Source organism: Halteromyces radiatus (assembly GCF_025201355.1).
Source record: "Halteromyces radiatus strain CBS 162.75 chromosome Unknown BX664scaffold_5, whole genome shotgun sequence".
In the NCBI taxonomy this organism is placed as follows: Eukaryota; Fungi; Mucoromycota; class Mucoromycetes; order Mucorales; family Cunninghamellaceae; genus Halteromyces; species Halteromyces radiatus.
In genome coordinates, this window is record NW_026251691.1 from 1,203,556 (window position 1) to 1,216,706 (window position 13,151).

The following is a 13,151-nucleotide window of genomic DNA, read 5'->3' on the forward strand; positions in this document are numbered from 1 at the left end:
ACAACAAAAATATTTTCGACTGAGATTCAATTCTATGCTATTAAAATAAGCATTAACCCGATGATATACACTTGTTGGATGCTGGATTGATTTTAATGATGAATTGAATGACGATATGTTATATAATAATAGGTTAAATGATATTTATAGTGACAAATAGATGGTACGTACAGAGGATAAAAAATTTTCTTTTTTTATTGTGGGAAAAATTCATTATGAAATAAGGTGTAAAGTAAATAGTAAGTAAGTAGAGTAGATGTAACGAAAAGGGGAGAGAAAATGCTATCTAAGGTTTTCCTTTTGGTATTTGGAGTACATGTTCTTTTCGGACGGTTTTGATTTCATTGTTGTCATCTTCAAATCGTACCTTGTAATTAGATGGTCCACTATTATTATCCTATAAATAAAGTAAACCCAAAACGATTATTTTATATAATGGATTTTCATTTTTTTTCTTTTTCTGACAGATTAACAATTTACCTTACTAGATGGAGGATGAGCGACGACAGCACGATAAAAGCAGGTAGTACCAGGATATAGAGCCAGGACGTCTTCACCAGGGCTAATTTCAGGAATGGATTTGATGTCTCCATTTTCAGGTACAGCAATGACACTTCTTGGTGGTAACATATATTTCCTAAATGAACAAAAAAAAAAAAAAAAAAAAAAAAAAGAGTTGGCATATTATCATTCTTTTTTTTTTTTTTTTTTTTTTTTTTTACTGTTTTTGTCCATATTCATCCTGTTCAACATCTTCTACTTGGTATCTGGTAGAGGAAATAAAAATAGTCAATAGTCAATAGTCAATCCACTCCTATTCTGTATACTTACTTGTTTTTATCTGCATGAAAACTTAAAACGATAGCCAATATCCATTCTTCATTCTTATCCTTTTGTTTAGGTTGTCTTGCTGCTACCTATATAAATATATAAAATAGTTAGAAAGCTAGTTTTCATAGTTGTGCTTGTTTAACTTACTGATGTACCAGGAGAATATATATCGCTGCTACTATAAAACAAAATCATGATGATCCATTTACCATTTACTTAATATATTCTTTTATTTTGATTACCCCTTTGCTTTCTTGGGAGAGACTGATTTCAATTCTTCTACTTCAGATTTCCTTTTTTTTCTTTTCTGTTCGGCTAAAATAAAAAATAAGATTTAGATCATTCATCATTAGTATATATATATTTTTTTACCTCGTGTTTCTGATGCTTCTCGTAATGCTGTCAAAACTGTCAACTTCTCAATAACATCAGTAATAATTCTATTGATAAACATGCATAAATGATTAGATCATGTTGCAAACACCTTCCTTTGATCTATATTCATTGATGTCAATGGAAGATCACCTTTCATTTATTCCTTCTTCACTCTCTTCTTTTTTGCTTACTTGACTTCATCGGAAGATAATTCTATCCCTCCACGATAATGATCTTTTAATCTATGTAGAAGAGTTGGTGTAATATCTATTTTTTTTTTTTTTTTGTAGAATATAGTTAAAAGAAAAAAAAAGTCAGGTGAAACAACGCGTTATAATATTATACATATATATATTACCTTGATCTGGCTGTAATGATGAACGCATATCATTGAGATTCTTAACTACTGTTTCTGTTTTCTGTTGAATATGTTCTAATTCTACCAAAGAGCTGCATATTTGTTTCCAAAGATTAAGTTCTTCATTTGAATTTTCCAAAGTAGCCGAACGTGAAGTACGTGATTTCCGATCCATATAACAAAATAAGGAGAGTAAATGTTCAAAGGAATGGTCCGTAAAAATAAAGTAAAGTTTTAGGGTGATTAAAAAAAAAAAAAGAAGAAAAAGAAAAAAAAAGGGGGGGAGGCGGGAAGGAAAGGAGAAAGAGAGAGAGAGAATAAATGTGTGAATCAAAGAGAGATTGATGAACAAATGATCAAATAAGGAGATTAATACTTTCTAAACAAGAATGGAAGTGTGAATTAAAGGGAAGTAGAGCTGTATCAAAGAAGAATAAATGGAAATAATTTTTTCTATATTGTGGGGTTACCAATTCAAAAAAAAAAAAAAAAAAAAAAAAAGGTACAAGAAAGGAAAAATAAAACGATCAGACAATCAGTTCAAATTCCCTTTTCACTGAGTTTTGGTACTTGGCCACTTTCTCTTTTTTGGACAAGAAGCCAGTGGCGGGATGAGAATGACTATAGATGGCATCCTTTCCAGTGATTTGATGGGTTTTTAATAGATTATGATGAGATCATCAAAAAAAAAAAAAAAAAGAAAAGAAGGGGAAAGGAATGAACCATAATATACATCCACTTTTTTGTCAGAAAAGAAAAATCATGTATGAGGATTTAAAAAAAAAAAAAAGATCATCCAATGCAAGTGTTTTCTCTATTTCTTGATCTAGTAAGAAAAATCTATATATATACACTTGATTTCTTCAATCTGACGACAAGATGTTGGATGAGAGGAAGGAGAAACTCCTACATTTGTATGATCACTTTTTAGAGAAGGAAAGACTCAAGAAAATGGGTGAAATGAGGAGGTGGTGAACTTAACCTTTTTTTCATTACTCCCTAAACCAATCATACTGATTCTTCCTCATTTTTTCTTCATATTTTTCATCCATGAAGGTTATGGTCACATACTTCACTTTATATAAATGAAAAAACTGTAGTTATGTTATGCAAAATGTTTGTTTAATTTTGAGTAAGCATCAAGAACCTTTTCTATAACATTGGTTAGACACGGAAATAACGAGTGAACGGAAATTTCTTACAAACATATAGAAAAAAAAAAGGAATTGTGTGTGTGTATGCCCTTTTTTGCCCCTGCTTGGTTAAAAGCCCGACGTCTTGGATTATAAAAAAGAAACGATTTCTCTTTTTTTTTTTCCTTTTTCTTTTTTTTTTTTTTATCCATCCAAAAAGAAAATAAAAAAAAAAAAAGAATGCGTCTTATTGGTTTTTTTACATTATCTGCTTTAGCTCAAATCACATTGGCAGCTCATTTCAAAGTGATTGCTCCTGGTGGTAAAACTGTACAAGTTTCTGTAAATGGAAAGAATACACCTTTGACAGCACCTGATGCCGATGTACCCTATTTCATTGGTGATGCTGATGCTGGTTCAAATTCAAGATATAAGGTAAATAAAAAGTGATTTTAAATTATAAAATAAAAGTTTAACTATATTATATTTTATAGTATATTGTTGATGGTCAACCTGAATCATTTGATCGAACATTGACTAGCGCTTCTACTCTCAACGATATCTATGAACGTCCTGTTACTTATGCAAACATTCCTGAATTACCCACTATTATTGGTCAAAAAGTAATTTATCATCATTATTACCATTATATCCATAGGAAGTTATACTTATTTCTTCGTTTTTTCTTTTTTTTTATTATCTTTTTTTTTTTAGGATTGGACACGTGCTATTGAACCTGGACCCATTTGGGATGTCAACTATATTCCATCCGTCTTTGTCAATGCAAATCCTTCCGATGTGAAAAGTTTGATCAAAGGTCTAAGTGATAAGATCTATAAAGCCAAAATTACCATCATTGATGCTAATGAAGTTCATACCTTTGAAGTAAGTGAATGGATGATAATTGAAATAAATCAAACACTTATTTACCCTTCGATTTTATAGGGTGCCGACTTCCAACTTCACAAACCAGGCAAAAAACACAATAATGCAAAGCAATCATGGAAATGGAAATTACCACAAGAGCTTAATGGACGTAACTTTTTCAAGATTCGACATATGGAAGAAGATCCTACACAAATTCGGGAAAAATTATACGCTGATGTACTTCGTGCTATGGGTACATATGCTCCTCAAGCCAATATGATTAGATTCTTCATCAATGGTCAAAGTATGGGTACATTTAACATGTTAGATGATATTCCAAATTACTCTTATATTCAAGCGGTCCTGTTTGGCGGTAAACTTCCTGAACAAGAAGGTCCTCTCTTTGACGGTGCATCTGGTGCTAGTTTTATGGATGATGAAGAAAACTTGGATGCATTTATTCCTGCTCCAGGTTCAACAATGAACAAGGATATGATTGAACATGTGACGGAAGATTTGGAAGGTCTTAATGTGCAAGATGATGCTGCGGTGGCCAATTTTGCAAAATTGTTTGATGTGGATCAATTCTTACGCTTCATGGTTATGGAATACTTGGCTTGTCACTGGGATGGCTACTGGCAAGAACAAACAAACATTGGTGTTTATGAAGATGTCTCGAACAATATGCTTTATTTCCTTGGACAAGACTTTGATGCTACTTTTGGTGTTAATATCCCATATGACAAATCATTCGTCAAGGTACCTTACACAGATTATCCTAGCAAGTTCCCCAAGGCTGTGATGATCAACAAATTATTGGAAAATGCCAAAATCAAGGCTACTTTTGAATCATATATGAAAGCGACTGTCACCAAGGTCTTCAACAATGATACATTGACTAATCGTGTTTTGAAATATCATGAATTTATTTTGCCTGATTTGAAATGGGATCGTAGTATTGAACAGGAATCAAAAGGGATCAACTTTGGATGGACTTTTGACCAAGTGACTGAAAACCTCTGGCATGGTGTGCAAGCGCCTAATCATAATGGTGGTGGTGCTGATTGGGGTCTGATCGAATATATCGCTACCAAATCAATCTCTGTCGCCCAACAACTTGGTGTGGCCTTGAATTGATTCTTCTTTGTTTTGGATTCCTTCCCTGATTCCTCTAGTCTATATTCGTTTTTTTTTTTTTTTTTTTTTTAGTGTTATATATTTACCTTTAAAAACCAAAATAAACCGTCCACTCTATTATGTATCTAATAAACAAATAAAACAGAAAAAGTATCATTTTTTTTTATGATCAATCAAAACCATTCTATTATCGTTTTTTTTTCTCTTATTGCATAAGATGATAAAAATATCTTTCTTTTTTTTTTTTTGTTCTTCCCTTGGATGATCCAATTGAATAACCCGCTAGGTTCTATTTTTATCATCCATTCTTTTCATTGCTCCGAGGTAGGCAAAAAAAAAAGGAGGGACAAGCATCATCACAGACAGAAATGTTCCTGCTACGAGTATGATATCTTTCAGAAAAAAAAAAAATCCGTCATCCCGTTCATTTGTTTGCATATATTATCCTGTTCTGTCCAAAAATAGTAATCTACTCATCTATGTTCTATTTTGTATTACCATTTCCCTTTTTTTTTTTTTTTTTTTTTTTTTTCTCTATGATCGATCAGATACGTATACAAATACTAAACAAGTATTTCTTTCTTTTTCCTTTAAAAAAGAGATTGAAAACCTAACATTTCCCAAATAACAATAGTAACAATATAAAAAAAAGTAAGATATATGTATATATATTTTTTTTTATTGATCATAATTTGATAATAGTACAATATAGATAAAAGAATCACTGTTGAAATAACCAACCACCAACACCACCAACAATATCTCGAAGTTGATCCCTTTTTCGCTTGCCTCCACCAGGATGAAAAGAATCATCAGTAATGATATTTGATGATGGTGAAGACGATGATGTGGATGATGATGTTGATAAATGAGGATCCAAAAGCCGATCTTGAGAAGAAGATGAGTATAGACCACCACCAGCCTTGAGCAAGTCGCCAATGATCCATTGTCGTTTCTTTGCACTTTCCAACAACCCTTGCCATCCAACCGTACCTCGTTGCTGAATTTCCATTTCCAGGTTGTCATATCGAGATTGTTCCAATTTGACAATTTCCAAAGGATTATCAAAAAGTAGTGTAGATTGTTGTTGCTCCAATCGTTGATATACTGTCAAAATGTCATGCATATATTCCACAGGACATACTGTCAATGCCATTGCTAGTACGTCCAATCGTCGTAATGTATCATGCCATGCGTCCAACTTGCCCAAATTGAAACAGATTTGCCATGCTGCCTGACGCACCTTATCCACGTAGTTTCGATTGTGTTGCTTAGATGTTGTGATCGATTGTGCCTTGTCCACTGTTGCTTGACATAATCGATAACATGAGAGATACTCTTCATCTACCATGGCTGCACCTGCCATCATCGAGAGAACCGTCACCTCTGCCAATAAATCCCCTTGGTAACCCAATTTTTGTGTCAAAGTGACTACTTCCTTGAATTGTCGATAGATGCCTTTGCGAGTATTCACTAGTCTGGAAATAAAATCGAGACGATCCGTTGATTGTCGAAGTTGAATAGGCATCAATACTAATCCCGGCTTAGATGTCACTTGGTATACTGAGATGAGTGTATGAGTAGCCTCAATCAAATCCATTTCCTTTTTAATGTTTGCTGTTGGAGGTAACACATGTAGACTACAAAAAAAAAAAAAAAAAAAAAAAGAAGAGGTAAATATTTCATCATTTTCTTTTTCACTTTTGTTCATTTTTTTTTTTTTTACCAATCCCATGCTTTCTTCATATTGCTTGTATTCATATTGCCATTTGTTGAGTTATCAAAGAATTCCCTTTCTGCATCAATCACTAGTTTTTCAGCTTGTTCCATACCCAATAATGATCTTGAACCGACAACAAGCTCTTTCGCTAAGTGAAAGCCTAAAATATCACAATAACAAAAAAAAAAAAAATTAGTTGGATTGAACAAATGATTTATCGTCAACATGATAATACTTACGACCACATCTTAATAAAGAGCTGTAAAAAATTTCCATGATTTCAGTGGATTCAATTTTTCCAAAGATACCATTACCATCATCATGTAGTCGTAACATATCATCTAAAAGTTCGCGCCAATCATCATCACGGTCAAATTGAACACCTCCAGTTTCCACTCCACCAGCAGCTTGTGATGCCATGCGAATACATAATTGACGTTGAATATCCACCGATTGATCTTGTAAATACCATCGTAAAGGGACACTAGCATGGTATCGAGCCAATACTTCTGCTGACATCAAATGTGCTTGTAAGGTATCCATCATCTTGGTGAGTCCTGCCTTTTGTATACTTTGTAATGCTGTAAATAGCCCAAGAGGAGTTCCTGCCAAAGGTAATAAGGTAGCCATATCCACTTCATTGTCACTATTGTTATTTCCTTCTACATCAATATCAGGAAAGAGAGGAAGACATTCAAACATTCGTACCAAATATTCCATAGATCCATCACTTGAATATACCAATGCCAAAACCAATCTTGATAAGTCACAATCATCCTTTATGATCCGTTCTTCCATTGATAAAGTTGGTTTGGATGCTTCAAAAATAACACAACATCGATGTAGCTGTTCTGATGATTGTCCTAATAACCATCGATAGAGTAAAAATACTGGTCGTTCGTCATCATCATCATCATCATCATCTTTCATAATATCCTTTTGCCTTTTCCTTGTACATCGTTCCAACCATGGTAACACGAGTCGCCTCATATCTTGCACAATAGTATCCGTACTTGTCTGTAGCAGTAACCCCTCCAACACATCGTAATCTGATAAGTGTTCAAAAGCAGCAAGATCCATGTCTGTTGTCGAAGAAGCGTAAATAAATTTGCATAACCAATCGTATCGTTCCACATGATCATCCATATCAGGTACACCCATCGCTTTTGCATATCGTACAAGACCAAGTGCATGACTTGCTAATCCGAGACTGTCCATTGTTCGAGCACGATGAAGATACCACTCAGCAATAATATTGGCTGGTGCTGGATAAGGAGTTGTTTCCACCACTTGATGGAGTTGTGATAAGTAATTCGCTTCTTCTGGAGCCGCTGTCAAGATATTTTCGGTATCCTCTCTGTCGTTCTTACTGTTGTTGTTGTCATTGATGATGTTATTTTTTTGTTGTGGCAAGATAAGGGATTCCACCCAAGGAAGTTCAGCCAAATCAGAATCTTGTCGCCAAGGTTCTTGTACCCACAGATCTTCATATGAACCAGTGACATGTGGTAAATCAAAACTAGCAGGATCCACAGTTTCCGGCACCTGAGATAGAATAAACAATCGATAAGGGAGAAGAGTTGTACCATGATGCATAAATAACACGTCCAAAGCTCGATTGTTTTCTGAACGAGCAAATTCAATAGCTTGAGCCACCAAATTCACATCACGAAAGTCGCTATATGCTTCGGTAAACATGACAGTATCTTGAGCTACCAATGGCCATATCTTGACAAACGTATGTAGCCTATCCATGTATTGTAAAAAGTAACGACGTGCAAATATCCATAATCGATCATTATCATTTACTGAGATCTGCTCGACCGAGCCTTTTGCTGCTGCTTCAGCTTCTGTTGTTGCTGCTGCTGGTGATGACAAAGTAGATGAAACCAAATGCTGTTGTTCATATTGGGATTGCAAAGATTGTAACAAGTCATCAGTATGTTTGCGTGTGAGATTCAACCCAATCTGTAGAATACGTTGTTGTAAGGTATCATTATCAGCAACAAGATCAAGACATTGACTAACCACCCAAGCATCGTCATGTATACGTTCTAACAGGTCCACGTCTTGCTTCGTAAAGTGAGATCCCAGTTCATCCAGTCGAGAAAACCATTGAGTTTTGTATACAATATCTGAGTCAATATCCAATTCCTTGCCCAGATCCAGAGCTGCTTGATAATGTTTTTCTGTTAAATGATATAGAAAATCTGTATGGAGCGATTGGTCACTCATAATGCTTCATACAGTAAAAGAGAAAAGCGAAGAATAGAGAGAGAAAAAAAAAAAAAAAAAAAGAAAAAAGAAAAAAGAAAAAGAAAATGGGTGAGGGGAAAGGGAAGCATTCAGGTAATTGAAACCCAGCAGTCATTTGCCATTTTATTTTTCACATCCAAGAACATAATTTTTCTGATTTTTTTTTTTCTTTTGGTTTGATATTCATTTTATTTCGTCAAAGACATGAGTGGATCCGATATTCGTGACATTTTAGAACTTGGAAAGCGTAGCGATGTACCACAACAACGGAAAACGAAACCAGCAATTGAAAAAAGACCGGGTAGGTAGATAATGAAATATAGCATCCTTCCCTTGTTAATAGATAACTCGAGACTTACCTTTATTTTGATCCAATGATAGAGGGATTTAATAGAGAAATATTCTCATTGACGGGAGGAATTACACCAGAAGCTTTTTCTCAGCCAACATATAAAGCCAAGTTTAACCTAAAAAAGAAAGCAACACCATGGTACTCAGTAACAAAAAAGAACAGTGAACGATCGAAGGATTCTTACGTATTATCATGTATTCTTATTTTAGGGTATTACAATCATTCCAAAATCCAGCAAGAACAGATGAATTAGAACTACAGCATTGGATCAAGGGAAGTGAAGCTAATCGAAAAGGTAAGAATGACTCTTTTTACCAAGCGAAGCAATAAAATTTCTCATCTTTTTTTAATTTTTCCATGATATTAACAGGCTATCCTTTTGCAAGATTTGATAAACAAGCAGGTATCTTACAATATACTGATAAGGATTATGACAAACATCTCAAAGGTAATAAGTACTATTCATGATAAAACAGATACTCATTTAATGATTGATAGATCCAACGTGGACAAAAGATGAAACAGATTATTTAATGGATCTTTGCAAACGATATGAACTTCGATTTCCTGTGATAGCCGATCGATACCAATATGATCCTCACCGATTACGATCCATTGATGTAAGACAAAAAAAAAAGAGGATATTAGGACTATCAAATTATTTTGGAACTGAACATGATGATTATTTGTGTAATATATAGGATATTAAAGAACGATATTATGGTATACAACATACATTACACAAAATTCAGGGCAAACCAGTACCACCAGTATTTGATAAGACGAAAGAATTGGAAAGAAAACATGCTCTAGGGGTATTATTTCATCGTAGCAAAGAAAGTCAAGAAGAGGAGGCTGAATTATTGGTACAAGTCAATCGAATTGAACAGAATCAAAATCAATTAGCCAAGGAACGCGAAAATCTACAAGAATTATTACAACAACATCATTTATCGACTATACCCAGCAATAAGAAAGCTAGCAATAATGTAGATTTCAGTAAAGAAAAGAAGGTAATTAAACTTTTATTATTATTGTTATTATTATGTTTCATTATACTAACAATTATGTTTATCTAATTATATAGCGAAAAAGGAAAGCAACAAGTGATAACAAGGATATCAATATGGATGGTAAGTTTTTTTTTTTTTAAAAATGTCTAAATGAAATGATATGATATGATAAATATTTATTTATTAATAGAAATAGAAGCAGAAAAAATAGGAAAAATGTCATCTGGTGTCTATGTACGAAGTCAAAAGCTACCCATTCTTAAATCAAGTCTCCAACCGAAAGTATCAAAGGTGTTAAATGAACTTTCCATAGGTAAAAAAATTAAAAGATCTGTCAGCGGAAAATGAAACTTGACTAGGATCTTTTTATTGACTGACAATTTTTTTTTTTTTTGGTTCAAAACTTTTTGCTCCCTCGTACCCCCGGCTGCATGATTTTAATTTATTTTGATACAAACAACCAGGTACTAGACCCGTGATGCCAACAGCACTAGTTTGTGATAGATTTGAAAAATTGGAGAATTCAATAGTGACCTTATTTGAACTCAAGAAAGTGGTAGACAAGATGGAAATAGAACATAGGATTACAAAGGTAATAAGAAAGAAAGAAAGAAAGAAAGAAAGAAAAAAAAAAGGAGTGAAAGGGAGAATCATTGACGAATCTTTTTGTTTTTGTTTTTTTTTATGATGATTACAGGAACAAGTCTAGCATAATGAATATAGTTAGATGATACGTATGTGTTACCATCAATGTTTATTAGCAAGAAATAAAGGATTGATGTCTGTGTTGTTATGTCTCTTTTTTTTTTTTTTTTCTCTCTTTTATTATATTTTGCCACACCATCTAAAATAGGTACACAGAGACAGTGGAGTTGAAAAATTCTAAAAGGGAACGAAAACATTCTCTTTTCTTTTTTTTCTTCTTTCTTTCTTTTTTATTATTATTATTATTTATTATTATCAATATTATATATATATTTTTTATCATTAAACTACCACCCCTCTCTTTTTATATACATATATTCATTTATATCTTTTTGTACAGTATGCTTGCTCATGATCAAACACCACCACCAAAGGCTGTCAACATTATACGTCCTTCATCTCCATTATTTCACTATTTGAAGAAACGTTCTTCTCCACCTTTAAACCAACAATATCAATATCAACAAATACAACAAATACAACAACAACAACAACAATCAAGTCAAATAATAGGAACATCACATTCAACTTCAACTACTTCTTCTTCTTCACCATCTACACTTTCTACCTTATCAGGTGGCTCGGGTACCAACGGTAATAGAGTGTCTCCCACTATTCTCAACTCTTCTTCCTTCGGGTTCAGCTTTTTTCAAGCTCAACAAAATTCAACCACCACCACTTCTCCTCCTACTTGGTTCAAGTCAAACTCCCCTATTCCTTCACAACCATCATCTCCTCCTCGACAACATTATTCACCACAAGTAAATAATCCTTTACCAACAACTGGTTTTATGAACTCTTTTTCTCCTCGCTTCTTTCGTGTACGACAATCCTCTATAGACGACAATAACAGCAGTTTCTTTTTACGAAGACAATCATCCATGTCGGAAATTCAACAAGACGACGAAGATTCATCAGCTGACGAAGATTATGACAGTATTGATGGTAATACCGACCCTGAACAAATCAGTGATATAGAAGATGGCAACGATCAAGATGAACAATTGGATTACAATGAAGAAGAAGATTTACCTATCAAAGTGGTTGCAAAAGTCAAAAATGGAACTATTTTGAATGGAAAAGGTGAATTTGTTAACAAAGGTGCTGATGATCGTGTTTCTTGGTTGGATGAAGCTAGAGCAGGTCGAAAGGTAAAAAAAAAAAAAAAAAAAAGAAAAATATAGTGATTTCCCTTCCCCTTCCTACTCAACTTAATTTTTTTTTTTTAATTATCATAGATCGCTGATTTGGAAATCGAAAACTCTTCATTATTGGCACTTAATTCAACATTAGAAGCCAAGGTTCATCAACAAGCTGCTAGGATTGCGAAATTGGAAAAACAACTACAAATGTAAGTCTATCCATTTCGAATCAATACTTATTTCTTTATTTTAATATTATTATTATTATTATTTTATCTCATCTTAATATTATATTTTTCTTTTTCTTATTATAGGAACGAATGGCCACTTTCTCCAGTTTCAGATAAGGATATGGACGAGGTAAATATACATATATATGAAAGGCATTATCAAAGGAGGAAAGGTGACAATAAAACAAGGGGATGACATTTTTTTTTGTTTTTGGTACACTAATGATGAATTTGAAATGATAGGACCAGCCATGTTTTGAAAAATTGATATCGTCTGAATTGCTAACAGAAGATGAAATTGCCAATGATCATGTATTTCAAAAACTACGGTCTATGTTACTGGGACTTATTGAACAGGCTGAAGAAGCTGTACGACAAAAAACAAAATCGACTGGACGCGTATTGGTACAGTATGATGATGAAGAATCAGTACAAGAAAATATCATCACTTTGGATGCTCCTCCTACCATATTGAAACCTTCCACTCGGGTTACACCTTATTCAAATCAACAACGAAATCAATTACAATCATCAACTACACAAAAACGACGACCTTTACGACGTGTGTCAGATGCTCAGGAAACTAGAAAGCCAAATAGCATCACTGCCACTACTGCTTCTGTTGCTGCCCGAAAACGATCACCCATGCAACGTTCTCTATCTCGTGCGTCATCACCAGCTGTACTTGTAACCACCGATAATAACGACGTGTCACCTCATCAATTACGACCTACATCACCAAGACCATTTAGCCCGCCAATGCAACGTACTTCAACGAAATCTCGACCTTCTCATCTACGAAAAAGTCAAGATTTGGATACACCAAGATGGAATTACTAATCGTACCTCTTGTATCCCTATTTATATATGAATCCCTCCTTTTTTTTTTTTTTTTTTTGTATATGCCCTCTATTCTATAGCCTGATTCCATCCATTTTCCATACCATGCTCTCCACAATTCATAAATACACATTGACATATATTCACAGATATACACAAAGAGACATACATCCCTTTACACACACACAACAT

The 13,151-nt window shown here is 33.8% G+C and overlaps 5 protein-coding genes across 5 annotated transcripts; 3 read left to right on the forward strand and 2 right to left on the reverse strand.

Annotated features, from left to right (window-relative positions):
- Positions 1 to 172: 172 nt before the first annotated feature.
- On the reverse strand, positions 173 to 1,840 carry BX664DRAFT_335817 (SGF29 tudor-like domain-containing protein). The gene is made up of 9 exons (XM_051545982.1): positions 1,565 to 1,840; positions 1,398 to 1,473; positions 1,204 to 1,271; positions 1,074 to 1,146; positions 979 to 1,009; positions 832 to 917; positions 723 to 767; positions 481 to 637; positions 173 to 397 (listed from the first exon to the last, which is right to left on the reverse strand). Exons 1-9 carry the CDS (start codon positions 1,737 to 1,739, stop codon positions 287 to 289), a joined length of 822 nt encoding a protein of 273 aa, XP_051399106.1. The 5' UTR covers positions 1,740 to 1,840; the 3' UTR covers positions 173 to 286.
- A 1,075-nt stretch (positions 1,841 to 2,915) lies between these two features.
- Positions 2,916 to 4,734, forward strand: BX664DRAFT_282400 (coth protein-domain-containing protein). Its single transcript, XM_051541564.1, has 4 exons — positions 2,916 to 3,132; positions 3,192 to 3,320; positions 3,412 to 3,582; positions 3,643 to 4,734. The coding sequence occupies exons 1-4, from the start codon at positions 2,938 to 2,940 to the stop codon at positions 4,699 to 4,701; spliced, it is 1,554 nt and encodes a 517-aa protein (XP_051399107.1). The 5' UTR covers positions 2,916 to 2,937; the 3' UTR covers positions 4,702 to 4,734.
- Positions 4,735 to 5,364: 630 nt separating this feature from the next.
- Positions 5,365 to 8,676, reverse strand: BX664DRAFT_359977 (secretory pathway protein Sec39-domain-containing protein). The gene is made up of 3 exons (XM_051548124.1): positions 6,661 to 8,676; positions 6,428 to 6,581; positions 5,365 to 6,341 (listed from the first exon to the last, which is right to left on the reverse strand). The coding sequence occupies exons 1-3, from the start codon at positions 8,654 to 8,656 to the stop codon at positions 5,423 to 5,425; spliced, it is 3,069 nt and encodes a 1,022-aa protein (XP_051399108.1). The 5' UTR covers positions 8,657 to 8,676; the 3' UTR covers positions 5,365 to 5,422.
- Positions 8,677 to 8,863: 187 nt separating this feature from the next.
- Positions 8,864 to 10,835, forward strand: BX664DRAFT_335822 (uncharacterized protein). The gene is made up of 10 exons (XM_051545983.1): positions 8,864 to 8,978; positions 9,059 to 9,167; positions 9,239 to 9,324; positions 9,400 to 9,477; positions 9,528 to 9,649; positions 9,731 to 10,042; positions 10,117 to 10,162; positions 10,233 to 10,355; positions 10,507 to 10,634; positions 10,740 to 10,835. Exons 1-10 carry the CDS (start codon positions 8,882 to 8,884, stop codon positions 10,749 to 10,751), a joined length of 1,113 nt encoding a protein of 370 aa, XP_051399109.1. The 5' UTR covers positions 8,864 to 8,881; the 3' UTR covers positions 10,752 to 10,835.
- A 147-nt stretch (positions 10,836 to 10,982) lies between these two features.
- Positions 10,983 to 13,017, forward strand: BX664DRAFT_386864 (uncharacterized protein). Its single transcript, XM_051549349.1, has 4 exons — positions 10,983 to 11,898; positions 11,986 to 12,098; positions 12,204 to 12,249; positions 12,363 to 13,017. Exons 1-4 carry the CDS (start codon positions 11,089 to 11,091, stop codon positions 12,957 to 12,959), a joined length of 1,566 nt encoding a protein of 521 aa, XP_051399110.1. The 5' UTR covers positions 10,983 to 11,088; the 3' UTR covers positions 12,960 to 13,017.
- The last annotated feature ends 134 nt before the right edge of the window (positions 13,018 to 13,151 follow it).